Source organism: Nannobrachium achirus (assembly GCF_963921795.1).
Source record: "Nannobrachium achirus genome assembly, chromosome: 18".
Taxonomy (NCBI): domain Eukaryota; kingdom Metazoa; phylum Chordata; class Actinopteri; order Myctophiformes; family Myctophidae; genus Nannobrachium; species Nannobrachium achirus.
In genome coordinates, this window is record NC_137825.1 from 38,982,786 (window position 1) to 39,003,366 (window position 20,581).

Consider the following 20,581-nt stretch of genomic DNA (forward strand, 5'->3'; position numbering starts at 1 on the left):
GGAAACAAGAGTAAAAAGGGATATTTACTTGTGACCCATACAAGTCAGTCCCAACCCAGTGTTTGGGTAACAAACAATACATTCATTGTACTGTACTGTGTTGGCTAATTTATCAGACATGGTAGGCTACAGCTTGGTAAGGGGCCATTAAGGTGGTCAACTGGTCAGACATCGGGACTGGCTGGCACCTTGCCAGAAGCACAGGGAGCGGGTGGAGGGAGGCAGAGAGTTCCTCTACACCAGTTGTCTCTCCTCTGGGGACACCATAGTCTCTGAGCCCTGGGAAGAGAAGGAGGCTTAAGAGATGTCAGGGACCTCTGGGCCACTAGCAATCCCTTAACATAAAGTAACAGCTGTTACTTTATGTTAATGGATTGCTAAGTTTGACCCAAATGCAGGCAGACAGGCACAAAAACAACACGAAATGACTGCAGAGTTTTAGGGCTTATACTCACATACAGTATGACAGTTAACATAACAGGCACATGAATAGGTAACTCATTGAACAACAGGTAAATATACACAGGGAACTAACTAACTAGACAAAAAGTACTTATAGTAACTATAGTTATGTAGTATAGTGGTAGAGAATCATAAGTATCTTTATTGTCACATCACAGGTTTACAGGTGTAAAACAGTGGGTGTTTTTTCTTCCTTTTGTAGAAGCTTCCTTGTTTTTGTTGTTTCCAGAAAGAGAAAGAAAAAGATGACAAATTCAAACTAGAAAAGGTGCTCCTCTGAGCACAGGTCTCGACCAGGTCAGGAAGGTTATTGTGGGCCAGCAATGTTCGGAATTTGGTAATACATCACAGAATGTTCTAATTTGTTATTCATTCTGTAAAACTCAACATTTGATCATGATATTGTATCCTTGTTTTTATTGTCATTATTTGCCTTGGGGAATGTGTAAGGGGGATTTATGTGTTATCGGGCTTAATGTCACTGATTTATGTTAATTTAATCATTTATTTTATATCAGTGTATTTGGGGAGAAAGTATCATGGGTTGCAGCGAGAACACCCTCCCCTCTGGGACTGGGTTTTGATTTGGTTTAGTTTTGTGTGCTTGACAGCCACAAATAAAACAGAAAAGTATTCCTATCATATTTGGCATCCATTCCAAAGAATAACAATGAACATTTTGAATACAAATCACTATCAAAATGTTCTGTATTCAAGCCAGGCTCCAAACACCTCGTTTGATGATATAAAATGATGTAATCAAAACAAGAAAACAAGTCTGAAATGATAGCATTATTAAACACATAACTCATTGGCTAATCTTCAGTATTATGACATTTTATTTTGGGTTTGGCCACAATCCAAACACTGTTATCCCAGCAGCAGATCATTGTGCTGAACCACGTTATGTAAGCTGCAGATGTTGGGTCCCAAAGGCACTATTATTTCATCCCACAGCAGAGTTGAGGGATCATTTACATCTGGTGCAGCCAACTTTTCTCAATCCTGGAAACTGGAATCAGTTTTTATTTTTTAAAAGGTTGAAGTCTTAACATTTTGATCACAAATAGAAAAGAAAAGAAGAACAGAACCACAAGCTCACAACCTTGTGAGTTTGGCTATCACTATTTGTTGTATGAGGAAGTATAGTACTATATACAGTAGTATAGTACTATAGTAAGTTTACGTTCATAATTTCTGTCGAATTGTTTGACTAAATTGACTTTTAAACACTTTGCTCTAATAAACTGGAATTAGAATTGGCATTGGAAAATAATTAGCATATTGGAATATCATATTATTATTATTGTATTATTTTATTTAATCAAAAAATGTTTTGTGGCAGTGGGCCTGCTATTAGAATACATTTTTAACACCAAGATACCATGTTGTTGGGGCGCCTGCTGGCATACTGGTCCAGGCACATACCACTTAGGCATTGCCACATAGGCATGGATACCTGGCGGCGTTGCCGGTTCGATTCCCGATCCGGACGACCTTTGCCGCGTGTCTCTCCCCCCGTTTCCTGTTAGTATACTGTCCTATCAATAAAGGCATAAAAGCCCCAAAACAAATATTTTAAAAAGATACCATGTTGCTGTGATATTTGTTGAGATTCAAAATATACAAAGATAATTCCTAATACTTTGTGAATATCGGGCGAGACACTGAAGGCATAAGTATTTGATCTTACTTTCTTTGCTGTCCCCTCTCTCTTTTCTGCTTGCTCACACACGCACCAACAACAAACACGCATGCACACACACACACATGCACACACACCTCCCTCTCTCTCTACATCTTTTCCTCATGAACAGTGATACTAGTTGAGCTGAAGATGTGGTTTGGACTTTGGAGACACAAATATCAAGTTTAAACATGTCTTCACTTTGGCCTGTGTGTCTGCTGGAACAAAAACACATACAAAGTTATGACCTTTTAAAGCACAAGGCCTGACTGTTGGTCCGAGTGCATGTATGTGCACGTGAGTCTGGTTACATCACATGCATGCATTCCACACTCATCCTGCGCAGTAGGCTGTATTCCAGATGTGTGCTTGGCATCAGAAAAACTTTTTTGGAGGGGATATGGAGGGGGAGCCGCAGAACACAAATCAATAGGAGAGGGGCCTACAGTTACGTAAATGTTTGTCCAATAGAAGCCAAGCTAGCTGTGAGGAAAGGCGGGTAGACTCAGGCCCCTAGTAATCATTATGCAACAGCCCAGCATATAAAAGGCTCCAATCTGCCTCAAAAACCACTGTGACCCCTGTGAGCAGTCCAGTACTTCCTTTTCATAACAACAAGGTATGCATTGAAAATAGGATAACATTTTACTTCAGATTTGAAAGAAGAGAGAAAAAATGTATTTGACTTAATTTCTTTATGTTTTGTCACTTTTAGTTATTTGATTTACTAGTCTGTTATTACTTAATACTTAGGAATTTGCACCAGTATTATTATAATTTCTTCCTTTCTTTTTTCTGCCTTTCCAGAAGAGTCAGGATGTTGCGGTACTTTCTGGCTCTGTGTATGCTGGCTGTGTGCTGGGCACAGGACTGTAAAGTGGCCAACTTCAAAGTTGTGCAGAACTTCGACAGGAACAGGGTGAGTGACAAATATTTGATAAAAGTGAATGAGCAACCCTCGTCCTAAAATGTGAATTATGTGTAACTTGAGAGTGAAGCAAGGCATTTCTGTAAAGAGACTATTCATGCAAGGTAAAAAACTAACAAAAAAAAATAAGTAAGTAAAGTTTATTTATAGAACATATTTAAACACAGATAAAGCTGACCAAATTGTATCTATGAAAAGAAGAAAGAAAAGGAGACAGTCAAGAGAACAATAAACAACAAAGGAAACACAGCATTATATAAGATTATTGGGCCAAAACATCCAGTGAATATAAATAGTTTTTCATTTTCAATTTGAAGTTACGGGTGCTACACTTGAACCCTAACATCCCTAATTTGGGTGGAATGTTTGTGTAAAATAGCCGAGCTTGTAGATCTGCTATCTTCGGCAAAGAGGTTTGGCGTAGACGGGAAAAAAAGGGCTGGGTTGTAACTCAGTTCCGTTTTTACTAAGAATAGAGGTTTGATTGCATGAAGTGAGATGGACATCTTCTCTGTTACAGTATTCAGGGACATGGTACGCTGTGGCAAAGAAGGACCCCATTGGCCTGTTCCTGCTCGACAACATTGTGGCCCAGTTCACAATCAAAGAAGACGGCACCATGACCGCCACAGCTGAGGGCAGAGTCATCATTCTGAAGTGAGCTGTGTTCTGTTCTGGGTTCAGTGCTACTTGTGCGTCACATCAGTCAAGTGTGATTCTGATTCAACTCACTTCCCTCAGTTAACTCTCAGGCGTCCCTATTGTATTTTGGGCATGTCATTATAGGTGAACAAAGGTTTTTAGATGGAATATTTTGCAAATTTGTTCAACTCCAATCTCATCTCCTAACATTAAACCTTTTCTTTTATTCTCTTTTCTCTCTTTGTCTAACAGCAACTGGGAGATGTGTGCAAACATGGTTGCCTTCTTTGAAGACACCGCTGACCCTGCAAAATTCAAGATGGATTATAAGGGAGCTGCCACCTACCTTCAGACCGGATGTAAGTTAAGGAGCCTCTACTAAAGACTTAAACTTGACAGGGCCTAACCTGGATCTTCTACTTGAATTTGGCATGATTTTGGGCATGCATTGTGAATAAAGTGGGTTTGTGATGAAGGTGAACAAGATGTGAGCCAAAAGGCCTCTGTAACCGTGACTAGGAGCATTGCCGGCAAAACCGTTTGCAAGTGGCACTGAGTGACCGGGAGCGTTGCTGGCTAAAGCTTTTGCACGTGGCACTGAATTGACCGGGGGCATTACTGGCAGAAGCTTTTGCAACTGTCACTGCCAGGTCATTGAGATTATCTTAACGCTGCCAACTGGGGGCATTGCCCTTTAAACATGCTGTTGTTGTTGATTCAATTCAATGATCAACTCCAACCCTGCAACGTTCACATTTTAAATCTGTAAATGAATTAAACCAAATATACACAAAGGTTATGTGTACTATAATCAGATTCATTTTTCTCCATTTGATCAATCAATCAATTAAACATGACATTGGAACATTGTTCTATAGTTACACAGTAAAATCCTCAATGTTTACAAATCCATATGTAACTCAGAAGGTACAAATGTACAAGAAGTCTCTACATTTGTATACTCTCACTTACTTATTTAGAGCAGTGATGGCTGAGTGGTTAGTGTCCATACCTAGGACTCTGGAGACCCCAGAGGTCGCAAGTATGATTCCCCGCTCCAGCTATCACTGCTCCCCCCCTCGCGCTCCTTGTGGGCTGCACTGGGTTCAGCTGGCTTAAGCTGAAAAAAAGCAGCTGGGTTGGGCTGCGATACCCGAATTTCCCTCGCGGGAGGAGTAGGTAACTATCATAACTATCATTATGACAACACTGAGGGATTTCCTGTGTAGGATCGGTGTGCATGCATGATGCTAAAGGAAATACACTCTCCCCCTCTCTCCCCCAACTCCAACCTTCTAGATGATGACCACTGGGTGATCGACACCGACTATGACAACTATGCCGTGCACTACGCCTGCAGAGAGCTGAACGATGACGGCACCTGCCTGGACGACTACTCCTTCATCTTCTCCCGTCACCCCACAGGCCTGAGGCCAGAGGACCAGCGCATCGTCACCCAGAGGAAGACAGAGCTCTGTCTGCTGGGCAAATACAGACGTGTTCCACACACTGGTGGGTTGATAGCATTGTGTTACAAGGGTTAAATGACTCGTTCCTCCCTTGATTAGCAGAGTGACTGAGAAAATGATAGTGTGTCAAAATGGCTTATTTAGGGATTTATCAAGGCATGAAAGTAAAAACCTTATTAAAAAGATTATTTAGACGTACTGAACCATTTAATTTCTGAAAGTGTTGATGTTCTTGTGGCCAATAAGATAAACCTTCTCAATGATGTTTTATATGTCACTAGTAAAATATGTGTCCTGTTTTTATTTCAGGTTTCTGTCAAACCAGCACCAGCTGAGCTGCTTACAGGGATCCAGGAACATCGCAGCTTTTCACATTATCAACACTGTAAATAAGGGACTTGGGTAAATTTAGTCATTGAAGCTGGTCTGGGGTCAGCCTCAAAAACACCTTGTGCCTAATTTGAACTTCATCGTACAACGGTGTCCCCCACAGAAAAGAGCAGATCTACAATCTACAAGCTCACAATGCACGATTTCTGGCCCGGGACACCATGGTATGACTATAAGTATAAATCAGGATTTACTGCTATACTTAATGTATACTTCATTGCTCATCGGAGTCACATGCCAAAAATATCATATCTATAAGTTCACAATGCATATAAATGCGACACATTGGATGTGGATCAGCTATTTTTGGTACTCAGCGCTGGTGCGCAACAAAGTATAAATCAGGCTTTACCATCTCTCTGTGAAACCAATATGATGTCCAATGTGTCCATAGGCTAAGGCAACCCACTAGCTTGTGGTCAGCTGATACATACAGTATAAGGCTGCTTCATTTCAAAAGGGAACAGACCAATGTTTCTCAAAGTTGATTCCAGGGACTCTCTGGGTTCCTTTAGGGTGGTCTAAATTGACCCATACAAGTATGTAACTGACAGTGTACAAATGGAACGAAATGGACCCCAACAGGTCCATTTGGTTCCATGTGTACACTGTCAGAGATTAGGGGAGACCTTGAAATTTTAAAGTTTGAGAAACACTGGAATACAGTTGCTTTTGTAACTGAGAATCAAATCTAGGAAGATTTTACAGCAACGTGACCCAGAGTACCCAGAGAAGAAATTCTCTGTACAAGGCGCCAAAAGAAGCTGAACCCTCGTCAGCACTTGAGTGCAACTTGGAATGGAATGACTGGTGGATGTATCCTGTAGCTTCTTTAAGCTTATACAGATATATGAATGTACGATATGGGTATAATCCATTTGTTTCCTCTGTGATTGTATGGTGTATTCTTCTTGAACTACTTTTTGAAATAAAAATTCCATTCTGTGTTAGCCCTCTCTGTCCTTAAAAAAATAAGACAGGGGTCTAATAAAAAGACAATGGTCTTACGCACGCATATATTTCAATCTTTATTGCACATTTTTGTACAGTACAGTATCAAATCTTTGGGACAATAAAAGGTTAAAATATTAAAATCACATGAAAACAAAAGTTTACAAAACATCTCTTGAGAGCAAAATAGATCTTGTTGGATTTGGAGATGCTACAGAGCAAAGAATTAAAACGTACAACCACCCAAGGAGAACTAACGGACAACAGAATCTCTAGCTTGTCCGGCCTATATTACGCCATCTTCACTGAGCAACAATGTTTTTATAACACATATAAATTAGGCTTATATAGGCACCTTAACCTCTTTTCACTTACTGAGAAAACCTTAGCTAATCCCCAGCCTTAAATAGTTTAATACAAGGACTTATCTCATGCAATCTCATTTCAGCTTTACAGACTGCAGGTTTGCAATGTCTGGGTGGAGACGGAAGTGAGACACATTCGGCATTAAGAAACTACACAGATGAACAGTGGCACACTTTAGCGGAGGATCCCAGTCCTTACACAACGGGATTAGACAGGCAGCAGCTGAACAAAGGATTTATTCAGTATTTCTGTCAGCAATTATGGACAATCAGGGACAGACATATGAAGAAAATGGGAATTCCCTCGAAATTCTATGGGAAACACTGGGGAGGCTGGTGGCTTGGTTAGTGCAGGACCTATTCACAACTGTGAATGACCACCAACATTGGTCTTCACAATTCTTAAAAAGGTCCTCCTCACTAATCCCCATTATAATGCGTTACCATTTGTTTACTCACTTGGTCTCAGAGGGAGACAGAGTGAGCTGTGGAACTGTGCTGTGAAAAGCTCAGAACCATGCCTACCAGTGACATGATGGGTACGGTAGGCAGGTTTGGTCATTTCAAACAAGATTTCAATCAAAAAATAATAAAAAAATAAGGGGGGTTTTATAATTCGAGAACAATACCTTCTATTATAACCTACAGTTTCAATGAGCTTGGATTCCCCATGAAGGTCACCGATAGGCAGGTTCCTGAACTGTCCACAGCGAGATACGGATCAAATGGATTTTCTTTTTACCATATCATAAATGAGCATTAGAGAGGACCCATTACATGAAGGCTGACTGACATGGGTGAAGAGGTAGGTCCTTTAAACTTGAAAAATACTTTCGTGTTGACATACTAACAAGTCCTCATCCATGATTGAGGGCAATATTGCAGATCTCCATTTCCTTAAAATATCTCAACACATACAGATGAAAACATGAGATTTTAGCCTTGTAAACTTTCATACAAATACCAAAAAACACACCATGCATGTACTAAGGGCTAATAAAAAGAGCTAGGTCTATTAAAATGGCCATCAATATTTTAAAAGGATCATAAAGCATATGATATAACATAAGGTACAGTACACACAAATAAAAGGAGCCTATGAGAGGCATTATAAAACAAACCACAAAACACCTCATACAGCTGAATATACTGTATATCTAAAGAAATATATAAAAATACATTTTTTTGTTTTCCTCAAGTAATAGTCAGGTTTCTCTTTAACCTGCGAGCACTTAAAAAACAGGGCAAACTGGAGTGTAGAGATTGGTTTCATGCTAATGGTTGATATAAACAAATGGGAACAATGGGGACACGTAATACATAATGATAATGATTGCCCCCGTGACTCCCCATTTGTAGCCTCTAGTTCTGTTGATGTCTGTGAGGTTATTACCAAACCAAGGTTACGTCCCTCTGCTTCTCAAACTACTCTCAGCCAAAAGAGCCATTGGAATATATTATGAAAATTCAACACTGCCACCCCACTTAAAAACAAGAAAAAACAAATCCCTTAAGTCCATAAAATGAAGATCTCAAAGCATTATTTACCTAAATACGTCTTTTGATGCATAAAGTCAATGGAACCTTTGCTAATTACTCAATATGCCTGCTTAAGTATACACTGTACTTAGGGTTACACATTGTACAATCTGCTTTAAGAATCAAGGGAAAAGAAAATAGAATTCATCTTTGATAATCATGTTCTGCTTAGGCCAGTGGTCCTCAAAATGAGGTTCAGGGACCCCCAGGAGTCCTTAGGGGAGTCCCCAGCTACATGATTCATAGTTTAGATAGGACTCCGAGTGTACAAATGGAACCAAATGGACCCATAAGGGTCCATTTGTACACTCTGAGTTAATGAGGTCTGTGGCCTAATATGCCTACCAAACAGCGGGTCCTTGTCATTAAAATGTTTGAGAACCACTGGCTTAGGCGAGGCAGTAGTCCATGTGGTTGAGGAGCTCCCTGTGCTGGCTGGTGGGGTACGAAGCACGGCATTTGGGACACTCCAGGAAGCTCTCATCGAGGAGGTTGACTCTGGATGGGGATGTGGAGTCTGCAATTGTCAGGCGCTCAAAGTCCAGCCTATTGTAAGAGCTGGGCTCTGAGAAACGAGTGCTTGGTTGTTTCTGAAATACAAGGGAAGACCAGGGGTAAGAGGTAGGGAGAACAATGGAAAAAAACCTAAAAAGGTTACAGTCTTGGTTCAAGATTGCGCTATATGCATCAATCATCTCAAGTTTGTATCTTCTTCACTCGATAATGCCAAAAGCAAGGCATTTCTTTCATCACATAATTTGTTTAACTTCTTGACAAAACACTACAATATTCTTAAACCATATCTCCTGTCTAGAATGATGATTTGTGTGAGTAATGATCAATATGGTGCCAAGTCTGATAACACTATCTGTATGGCTGAATCAGAGCTAAACATTCTCCCCTCTACCACAAGGGGCAAAGGCCCCGAGAACCCTTGCAAACCACAATGTTTGAACTTTTAAAAGGAGCCAGGAAAAGTATTTTCTCAGACAGTATTATATGAAATACAAAATGTTTTTTTTTACAAAGCTAATGTCACAAATTGACTAACAAATCCACAAATTTGAAGTAATCTCAACATAATGACATTTTTACAGTACTTTGTCCATGAACACTTACAGCCGACTCCAGTCTAGTAATCTGATCGCGGGCTTTACGGAGTTCCTTCAGCATTTTCTGCAGCTGGTGCTGCATGCTCTGTCGATCCATCTTCTCGTCCTCAGAATCCTTGGCAGAGAGCTGGATCTTGGATGGAACGAAAGGAAAAACACATGAGTAAGAGAAATGGAAAGAGAGATGTATTGTGCAAGCCACAGGAAGGTGTAGTAGAGTATACAAACATCTTCCCAATTAATTTGCTCAATATCTAAAATATATTCCATCTTCAACAAATCTATCACTCATTACCTGTTGTTCTAATGCAGCGATTCTCCTCTGATCCTCATTTTGGTTTATGAGGGACTTCTGAAGCATATTCACCTGAGAAGATTAAGGATGCAGTCAAAATCTGTGCCAAAACACCGATGCTTAAATCACCCTGAAATAAGCTACAGTATGACACACACACACACACACACACACACACACACACACACACACACACACACACACACACACACACACACACACACACACACACACACACACACACACACACACACCACACACACACACACACACACACACACACACACACACACACACACACACACACACACACACACACACACTTCATTTTCTTCATTCCCCAGTATTTATGGGGACTAGGTTTGTTTGTACACTTTGTACACACTTGGGTTTACATGAACACTGATGATTTTACATTGAATATAGTGAAGTACATTATGCAGTCATTACCTGCATTAGAAGCTCAGCAGACCTCTTTCTCTCCTCCTCCAGTCTGACCTCCATGCTCTCCAGTTCCACTCTCATCCTGTCCGTTCGTTCCGATGACACTTGCCTCTCATCGCTCACGGCATGTCTTGGAGCACAGATTTACATACTGTAGACCCTTCACCACTTATAAAAACAACAATGAAGCAACTATGCCCTGACCACATTTCTGCGGCTCTCCGCTCCCAAGATATCGCGCATTGTGTGATTTACATTTTGAACGTGACTGTGATCCGGGGTGCTTCCATAATAAAAATGTCAGGCTTTTGCCGAAGAAGCTTGACCAACAATGCCATTCTTTTTTTTTCATTTTCGTTGAACAATGCTTTAGTGTTTGACTTGGTGCCAGTTTAGGATCGATCAAGGTTTCATATTTGCGGTGTCTGTCAAGCCATAAGCTCGAAAATAAACAGGCCCATTTTCACACTTTTTTCCAAGCCTGGTTCTGGAACGATAATTAACCGTTATAACTGCATAACTTTAGAAATGTTGCCTAGATTGAAAACCCTCAGTGTTTGATAACAAGGCACACATGACTTTCTTTCTTTCTACTTTTTTGTGCATTGTCGACTTGCATTGGGCCTACTATAAGTGTAATACTCCATACTTTTTCAAGATTTCACCCAAATATTTTTCCAGGTCTGGGAAACAGTAATTCAGAATTTCACACATTCCCGTTTTATTCCCCTTCTGTACTGTAAGTCTACCTGTTAACACGCCGCTCTTCCTTCAGCTGTTCTTTGGTCTGCTCCAGCTCCCTGCTCTTCTCCTCGTACCTCCTCTGGAATGACGACAGTTCCCTGCTGCTGTCCTCATACCTCCTCTGGAAGGACGCCATCTCCTCCTGGCTCCTGGACACCTGCTCTCTTAGGGACTGCACCTCAGCCTGGGCCCTGGATGTCTGTTGAGACCGCATTCATCCAGTCTAGTTAATCTTATTCTTAATCCTTTAAATTGTGGCTTACTTTTGATTACTCACCCTATGGAGACTTGAGTTCATGGATATTTCTTTGTTTTTGTTGCATTCCTAAGCCAATAATTTGATAACCAGCAGTCATCCTATGGAGACACAAATGTCTCCTTTGTTCCTTGTCCTTTGTTCCCTTTGGAGACACAAAGGGTCTCCTCAAATTATTAGCTTAGGAATGTGACAAAAACTAAAAGACAATTTATTCTAGTCTCCATGGGATGAGTAACCGATAGAAAGAAAGTCATTTTGGGGCTGAACTATCATTTTAAATGGCTTTAACAGCAACTCTTGTCTCACCCTTTCATACATACCTACCTAAAGGGACAAGACATCTTTACATGTAATCACCTGTTCTCTCTGTGCTTGGAGCTCCTGCTGGGCCCTGGCAGCCTGATCTCTCTGGGTCTCCAGGTCTTTCTGTGTCCCCTGCAGCAGCTGCTCGAGCGGAGGAGCACTGCTCTCTGCAGAAGACAATCAGGTTCAGGTTCAAGTTTATTGTCACATATATATCCATACAAGTATAGATACAATGAAATGCTTGTGCCAAGAGCACTCTCAGCCTTATTACACAAAGACATGGTCACAGTGACCAACAAGAGTGTGGAGGACCCCCATACCATGCAGGCTACACAAAAACAAGCTCCAACAAACACAACATACAATACCACCATACAGTGTAACAGTGTACAGTTTAAAAGTGTTTCAATGAGAAGATGCTAGCAGCATTCTCATTACGGCACTCCCAGTGCCACTGCCTCTTTTCTCTTCGTGAAAACAACTAAAACTGCCAACTTACACTGCCACCCAGATGTGGAATTCCTTGACTACCTCCCTTAAAACATGTAGCTCGCTGGCATCCTTCAAAACTGCCTGAAAACTCACCTTTCAGGTGGCCAGAGAGGTCTCCCATAGACTCGCGAGAAGTGAGCACCCCCCCCACCTTAGCCCCACCCCCTTGTTTCACCTATCCTGTACATAGTGTTTTTAAAACTGCGATATTATTGAATGTTTTCTTTGCTTACTATTTGTTATGTCCATGAATTAAATACCAAGGACTTCCAACGTAAAGAATACCGTAAAAGATCTTATTTGGCTTGTTCCTTTTAGGCAGGGTGAGGTCGCACAAAAACAAATTTTGCGCACCTGGCTGCAAACCTATGATGTGACAATAAAGTGATTCTGATATGGCCATGGGTACACTCACTCCTCAGTGTTCATTTATTCATTTGCAAGAGGTTACAAATGTAAACAAATGGACCCATTTGTACCGTCTTAGAGTACTGAGAGAGTACAAGAATGTACTATGTTCACTACACGTCATTGACCTATTGTTGTGCCATTTGCAATTAGCTACATCTCTGCAGTTTTCATTACTTCCTGGTAGAGTTCAATAAGTTCATGTTGCTTTTGAAGACATGTCAATATCTGGTGTGGAAAACGTTGTGGAACATTGGGGAATAGGGGGTCTATAAAATTAACCAAAAGCAGTAAATCAGCTTTTAAAATGCAGATTTGGCAAAAGTTTGCAGAATAGATGGCCAATTCAATCAACCATCAAGTTCAAAATGAACTTGTCACTTGTTGGCAGGCATAGAACAATACCCTAGAAAGAGCTAGCGTTAAAATCTAATCAAGCTACATAAATGTGTTTGCAGTCAGTGTACTGCCAGTTTCTTCTCTCACAGTCAGGGCTGGCCTCATTGCCAGCGCCCGTTAAAAACAGAATTTTAATATTTGTTTCCTAGTTTCTTTTCCTCTAGGCTGGGCCTGTGTCCTTGTCTTGGCAATGGAAGGTTATCATCTTGCCAGAATCTTTATGACAGCTTGTACCACAATGGATTCAATTCTAGCATCCAGCCAATCCATATATAATAAATGGAAAATAAATAGTCTAATGACGGTGTCCCTGTCCAATCTTGAACTACAGATACGTTACTGTGTGTGAGGTTTATGGAGGAAGCAAACCCATATAACTGAAGGAAACTCGACTCATACACATGACCATTTATATATATAAAATTATACGTTCACAGTGAAATCCTCAGTGTTCATTTACCTTTAAGTGTACAAATGTAACGAAATGGACCTAAATTAATACAGATTATTTTAATATGTATGTAGCTACATCATTTCCACCCCTTTCCCTGTCTCACCATCTGAAGTAGACTCAGGTGGTTTCTGTGGGTTTTGTTTGGTCTGGGCCAGCTGCTGTTCCAGGTCCATGGTGCGGGTCACAACTGACTGGACATAGGCCTCTCTCTGCTGGTCATACACCATCCACTGCTGGTTCTTCTCTATAGCCTGGTTCACAGACACAACACACACACTTACACACTTTCCTCAAATCAAAGCCAACTACAGTAATTGCTAATAGATTCTAAAACCTTCAGAGACCATAATCACAGACAAATGCCCCTCAATGGACTGACTCACATCTTTCAGTTGGTCTTGTATGATGGCTAGTTCTCCAGCAGGTATCTGTCCATTCTGTTGGGAGGGTAGAAATGTTTGCTCTTTAATGATGTTTTGCTGGGAACAAAGTTCCATACAGACTCAATGGACGGCTATAAATCCTGTCCACCAGATGTGTCACTTGCTAAATTAAATGTCAAATATCAATTACTCTTGCCTTAGAAACTTAATAATTACATGCTTCACATTTATGTCTTAGTATTTCCTGTGCAGTGATTTCTGGTGGTATGTATATCTTGATGAAGCTACAGAGAAGTCCAAGGTATTCCCAAGGGTGATTTCTCGACACCCATCCCTCGACAACGCTCACTCATAATTCTGACCCCTTGGCCTCCATTTGTGATCTCCTCTGGGGCCTAAGCCCAGAAAAACCCATCATAACAACCTTGCAGTGATATGGCTGACTAAATGATCATCCCCAGGCTAAGGCCCTGAGAGCTGCTCAGACCAGCTAGCCATCATGAGCTCGTCTACCTTTTCCAAATGGATTTAAAATATTGTCTCATAAGCCAATATGGCTGCTAATAGCTTTTGTGAACGCAGACAGGAGGGGGGAGAGGTTGAAGACTTGTGTGCAATATGTAGGGTAATAACCTAGTCTGAGTGAGGACAGGGATTTACTGTCCTAGAGAATTCCTGGAAAACTACCTTCTCTTTGCCAGAATGAAATGAGGAAAATGTTCATGTGAGTGTATTAAAACTAGACCAGGTCAACCTGGTTGTGCCAGACCCCCTGTCTGTCATCATCATTTATGACATCATGCCTTTTGTAGGCATGTCATCATCATGTCATCATCATATATACCCTTTATATAGAAAAGGGACAGACCGACATTTGCTTATGTAGGCCTACCCATTTCATGGGTCTGGCAAAAAAGACTACTAGATTGCAGCATCAAGATGTGCCATCTATTCCTATCACGCCAGGGTTTTCTCTACCTGTAAAACGTACATGGACCACGTAACTGAGATGTACAACGTCCTACTTTCTATCTATTCCACGTATAAAATATCTTTCACACCCACTAGTTCATTGTTTATTATAGTTTCAACACATAGCAATAGCACTGCATTTGCCCAGAAAGGTAAATGTGTGAACTTTGTCCTGTTCAAAGTAACCACTCATCTCTTCTTAAGTCCTCCTCTCTGACGACTTAACCACCTAATCTTAACCAGAAATAAAGACAGTGACCTGGATGGTGACAACTGTGTCACGCTCAGAACATCTGAGGGGAGGAAGCAGTGCTGCTCCGTTATCAGTTTGCCTCTTTCCATGATGAATGAGATTTCATAAACATGGGGACTTGAAGTCTCCGGTGACAATAGAAATAAAACACATGGTGAGAAACCGCACCTAAGACACACACATATGCAATTTCTGCCAAGTTCTAAGCAAACATTGACCCATCCTCGTTTGACCTGAGGCCGATTCTAAAAACGGCTTCTAAATCCTTTTCTGAAAAACATTCAATTCTCTTTTTAATTTATGTTGCTATATATAGCAACAACTAAAACGACACACACGAGCGTTCCTGGCTAGGTGTTCCAGGTATAAATGGGCTAACACCTATGCATCATCTCCTTTCACCTGAGCATTAAGCCCTACTATAATTGGCTAAAAACCATTGAGGTGAAGGATTAAGTGAGTCGCCAAGGAAAAGTAATAAGAGTAGCTGCTGCCACCTAGTGGAATAAGAAAATCATATTTGAGGCGTCAACTGTCTACAACTGAAGACCTTCCAGGCAAAACGAGTTCTATGTACTACTACTACTGTATCCACACATACAGCAGCATCTTCCGATGCAATAGCCTTCTCCTCTTTATTGGCCCGCCGCCTTATTCTGTTCAATTGGAAATCATCCATTCCACCATCACATCGACGTTGGGTTGGAGATGTGATGGCTCACTTAAAATTGGAGAAGCTTAAGTATTCCACCAGGGGCTCTGTCCAGACATTCTTTAAGGTTTGGCAGCCATTCTTGAACTATTTCAGGGTTAAATTCCCGGCTGGGGACGCTCAGGCATAGGACGTGAATTTCATGACAAACATTTTGTATGACAAGTGACATTTCGTGGACAAATTATGTACATAATCATTTGTAATTTAAATTTTATTTTGTATCGTATTTTTAGGTTTGTATTATTGTACTTTTCTTTTAGATGTATTATTGTACTGTGTAGTTCTGTGACATTTGTTGGAATGTGTGTTTATCTGTAAAATCGAAAATTCAATAAAAACAATTTAATAATAATACAGCAGCATCTTCCAAGCTTTTCTATTTGTGGCTTCTGTTTCAGGTAACTAACTACGACGATAATAAACTTGTTTTTTATCTTGTATTTATGAGAGAACTCACATTTCATGCTCTGTACCACTGGGGGGAAAAACAGTATACCACAATGTTTTACTCTCATCATTTTACCAGAAAAGCGAGTAAACCAGAAACCACCCAGGTGACCACAATCGTAAATTATACGCATCTGGCTGCTGGAAGAGCTCATTTCTACATCAAGTGTCTTTCTAAAGTACCATGCATAGTAGCAAGAAGTACCCACGGCCACCGTTGTCAATCGTAGCGCAGACGCGCAGTAGTGAGGAAAATTACTTTTCCTCTGCTCTATGACAGCGGTTCTCAAACTATGTGTCCCAATGAGAAATATATTGTATCAAGAAACGGTAAAAAAGGAACGTCGCAACAGGACGGCTTGACACACACACACACTCACTATCACACAGTCACACACACCGCCTATCCTCCTTCAACAGCTGCCAACAAGACGAGGCACACAAGAAGAGCTGATTAATTAGCTCAGCGGCTCATCATATACTTGGGAATTATATGCGGGTGTGTTTTGTTATAATCACTCCGGGTCCTGATCCATATGTGGTTAAATCTGTACCCTCGCGGAGTTTTACATTTACCGCGAATCCGCGAAGCAACTTTGCCGACAGACAGCAGAACCTGCAGTCCAGAATGTTACCACTTATAACATCACGTCGTCGGGTCAAGAAATTCTGTGGTTCTACATATTTTAGCTGCTCCGCTTTTAAGCTATTCTGTTCTGTGCTGCGAGGCACAATGTGGGGCGCGGCCCAACGGAGAGCGGTCGACACGGACATAACGTAGAGGAGGAACTATGCATGTCGACGGAATTACTGTACGTAATCTCTCACCCAAAACGTACACAAAATCAACCATACGTAACTATAAATGGCCCTTAATTGGAGCACACCCTAGAGGGGCCAATTGGAAAATCTAATCCTAAGATTATTCTGCTAGTTCAACCACTATCAACCTGTTTTGGGCACAGAACTGACAACTGGAAAAGTACCTGAATAGGTATGGGACGATATAAACATTTCATGCCATGATTATTGTGACCAAAGAAATAGCAATTTACGATATTATCACGATAATCATAATATCCCCAACATCCATTATCCTGAGGCGGAACATTTGCCCAAAAATAGCCGATCTACGATCTTGTAGATGATAATGTAATATATAATGATTGATATAGATATATCGTCGTTGTCGGGTGGAAACCTTGTACGTCCAAAACCGTTTAGTATTCATCACTTTGAAAACGATTTAAACATGAGTGTTTTTTAATCACGATAAAAACAACCATCGGCATCGTCCCATCCCTACACCTCAGACCTGTGTTGCTGGTGTCTCCAGGGCGGCCAGTTTGTTCCTCAGGTTCCCCGTTTCCTCAGAGAGGGTCTGGAACAGCCTGTCTCTCTGCTCCGCCTCCTGCCTCCTCTGCTCCAGCTGGGCCTGCAATGATGCCACCACCTCACACACACACACACACACACACACACACACACACACACACACACACACACACACACACACACACACACACACACACACACACACACACACACACACACACACACACACACACACACACACACACACACACACACACACACACACACACACACACACACACACACACACACCACACACAATAATAACATTAGCATATCGTCACTGTTGGGGAGAAACCTTGTATCTCCAAGTTTCATATTTTCATATAGTAAAGCCCTGCTTCGGCACACAAGACTGTCGCTCTAAACTAGTGAAAATAGCAGTCCTACAAGCACACAACGTCTCGTGGTGCGGGGCATTGTGTGCTTGTAGATCGGCTATTTTCACTAGCTTAAATCGTTTTCAAAGTGATAAATACCAAACGGTTTTGGACGTACAAGGTTTCCACCCTTTATGCAGTGTAGATTGATCTGAAAATATTGTCCATAGAGATAGATTGATTCACAAATTCAACTCGAAAGTCCATTACTTATTATAACGACAGTTTCATTAAGGAGAGTTAATGTTAACTAAATTGGTCTGGTAAGTTCTATAGTGTTCAAGGTGACATATTTAGACCGGTATGGTCCTTAACGTTTTAGTAGTATTAGACAACGCATGCATCCTGTTTGCATTTCACATGCTTACATTTACACACCCGTGTTTGTGTGTGTGTGTGTGTGTGTGTGTGTGTGTGTGTGTGTGTGTGTGTGTGTGTGTGTGTAGTACCTCTCCTCCTTTAGCAGACAGCTGCTGTCTTGTGGTTTCTAGCTCCTGCTCTTTAAGCTGCAGCTGCTGGTTGTTTCTTTCTCTCATAGTCTCCAACGACAAAATCCTCTGAAGTTAAAATAAGTGTTATACTGCAGTCGCTCTATATTCTGACAGCATTCATTGATAAAGACTTTAGTTTAACAAAATATTCTTTGCATCATGAGATCTCCAATTTCACAATGATTTATGTTTTTCTTTTTTATTTGATCAATTTCAAAATATATTTAATTCGCAATTAAATGTATGACCTAGGCCCCCCCCCCCCCCCCCCAATCCACCCCTCCTCCCGGGCACGGCCCGGACTCTCGGCCAGAATGAGTGCATGAAACTCCCTTATTGACGAGACATTTTTGAAATACCCCTTTGACTCACCTCTAGCAGTTTGCTTTTGTCTGAGTCAGGAGGCTTAACATGTCGTTTGGCCAGTTCGTCCATCTTTTTGCGGAGGTGAGAGTTCTCTTTCCTCACGCGTTCCAACTCTGCCTCAACCTTGGAGGAGGAGCTGTTTGACTTGAAGCCCAGCTTCGACATGACATTAGATGTCATGGTAATCACCCTTTGTTGTTGTAGTAGTAGTAGTGGAGATGTAAACCTGGATCAAGACATTCATTCAAAATGTGTTCTACTTTACAAGGGATTCACACATAAAAAAAAAATAAAGTCAATGCATTTCCTCATTTTAGGCTCAAGCCTAAAATGAGGAAATGCACTGAAAAAGAACAAAAAAAGAGCTACAGTATGGAACTAAGTATGGTCAGTTTTCTTGAACAGACTATAGTCATGTATTTCTTCTTATATTTGTATATCTAATGTTAGCCTTGGATCAAGAATATCGTAGATGTATTTTATCGATTTTTTTACATGTGTATATCAACGACCACAAAATACAAATTTAGAAAATGAATCAAATAGATCTATGATAGTCTTCTTGCCCCATTTCAATCTAATGTCAAAATCGAATAAGTAAAAAGAAAATCAATATATTGAGTCTATGAGTTAAAAACAAACAAAGATAAGCCCCCATGGAGTCGCCTACAAAAAGACAAAAGGTCCAGACTATATGCACCCCTGGTTGACAGATCAATTCAGGGCCAGGCCCCTATTTAATATTATCCAGTAGGCCTATCCGATAATGTTGTTTAAATGTTAGTTCCATTAAGAATCGTTTAACAAAAAGACAAAAAATAACTAATTCAATTAACTTCCTCTGTCTACAATAGTTTAAGTTAACTTCACGTTGTTGTTCTGTTGCACCTGCCCTCACGCGGCCGTGGCTAACTGCAAACAACAAACAATAACGTATATATTATCCATTGTAAATCGAGCGGTTATTTACAAGCTGGCAGGTTTTTAAGTAACAAAATACAAACTTTCTCTTAACTTACGTACTGGTTTATAAAACATAAACACAAACAGGACGCTATGGGTGGGTTCTTGACGTGGTATTAATATTCACAATCCAAACGGCTGCTCATATCGGCTGCTGTGTACTTTCGCTTCCTGGAGTTTGAACATAGGAAGTTTGAATCACAGCGCGTTTGACGTTATTTCCGCCAGCTGCAACCAATGACACTGCTTGGAACCCGTGTTGCCATGTCTGCTTATTATAAGGGACTCTGGACTTGTTTTTCTGTTAAAGTCGCTTGTAAAAAATGCTAGTTGCGGGCATAGAGTAGGTTGCGGGTTGCTTTTGTGGGGGGTCTTGCTTCTAAAGTGTAGTTGCTTATTTTTGTTTGGCTCGTTAGTGGTTGTGGTTCTTAAACATTTTCTGATTAGGCATTGTCCCCGGCCCTAATAGTCACCATGCCAGGGACCCCCACCCCATACCATATTAGTAATATTTTAAAATGTTCACATTTTGAAAAAAAAAAAAAGAAAAAAAAATCAGATGTAAGCTAACAACGCATTTTTCCAGTCCTGTTTGCTTATTTCTTTCACAAAATCTGTCAACACAGCTTGGAACAAAGGATGATAGCCTAGTCCTTTCAACGCCGCTAGATGGCGCAGCGGTACCGTAACACTGCACCCAGACGCTATACTATTTAGTGAGTCAAGTCAGAGGGAAATGACTGGTCTGGTCATGTGTATTTTACCTATGTTTTTTTTTGCGACCGTAGGGATGTAGACTAAAGTTTGCAATGAAACCCGGCAGATCCTGTCCGTCCGTAGATGGGTAAAGCCTCGATGTTGTGACATCACATTATTGACTCAATGACCAAG

General features: G+C 40.9%; 2 protein-coding genes across 2 annotated transcripts; one reads left to right on the forward strand and one right to left on the reverse strand.

Moving 5' to 3' along the window:
• The first annotated feature begins 2,614 nt into the window (after positions 1 to 2,614).
• On the forward strand, positions 2,615 to 6,528 carry rbp4 (retinol binding protein 4, plasma). Its single transcript, XM_080748346.1, has 6 exons — positions 2,615 to 2,768; positions 2,957 to 3,068; positions 3,598 to 3,734; positions 3,972 to 4,078; positions 5,019 to 5,231; positions 5,498 to 6,528. Exons 2-6 carry the CDS (start codon positions 2,967 to 2,969, stop codon positions 5,521 to 5,523), a joined length of 585 nt encoding a protein of 194 aa, XP_080604472.1. The 5' UTR covers positions 2,615 to 2,768; positions 2,957 to 2,966; the 3' UTR covers positions 5,524 to 6,528.
• Positions 6,529 to 8,822: 2,294 nt separating this feature from the next.
• Positions 8,823 to 18,907, reverse strand: cep55l (centrosomal protein 55 like; the record flags this gene model as incomplete). The annotated part of the gene is made up of 11 exons (XM_080747405.1): positions 8,823 to 9,023; positions 9,553 to 9,678; positions 9,841 to 9,912; positions 10,291 to 10,414; positions 11,034 to 11,227; positions 11,645 to 11,757; positions 13,450 to 13,597; positions 13,730 to 13,783; positions 17,432 to 17,569; positions 18,320 to 18,427; positions 18,734 to 18,907. The coding sequence occupies 11 exons, from the start codon at positions 18,905 to 18,907 to the stop codon at positions 8,823 to 8,825; spliced, it is 1,452 nt and encodes a 483-aa protein (XP_080603531.1).
• Positions 18,908 to 20,581: the final 1,674 nt, after the last annotated feature.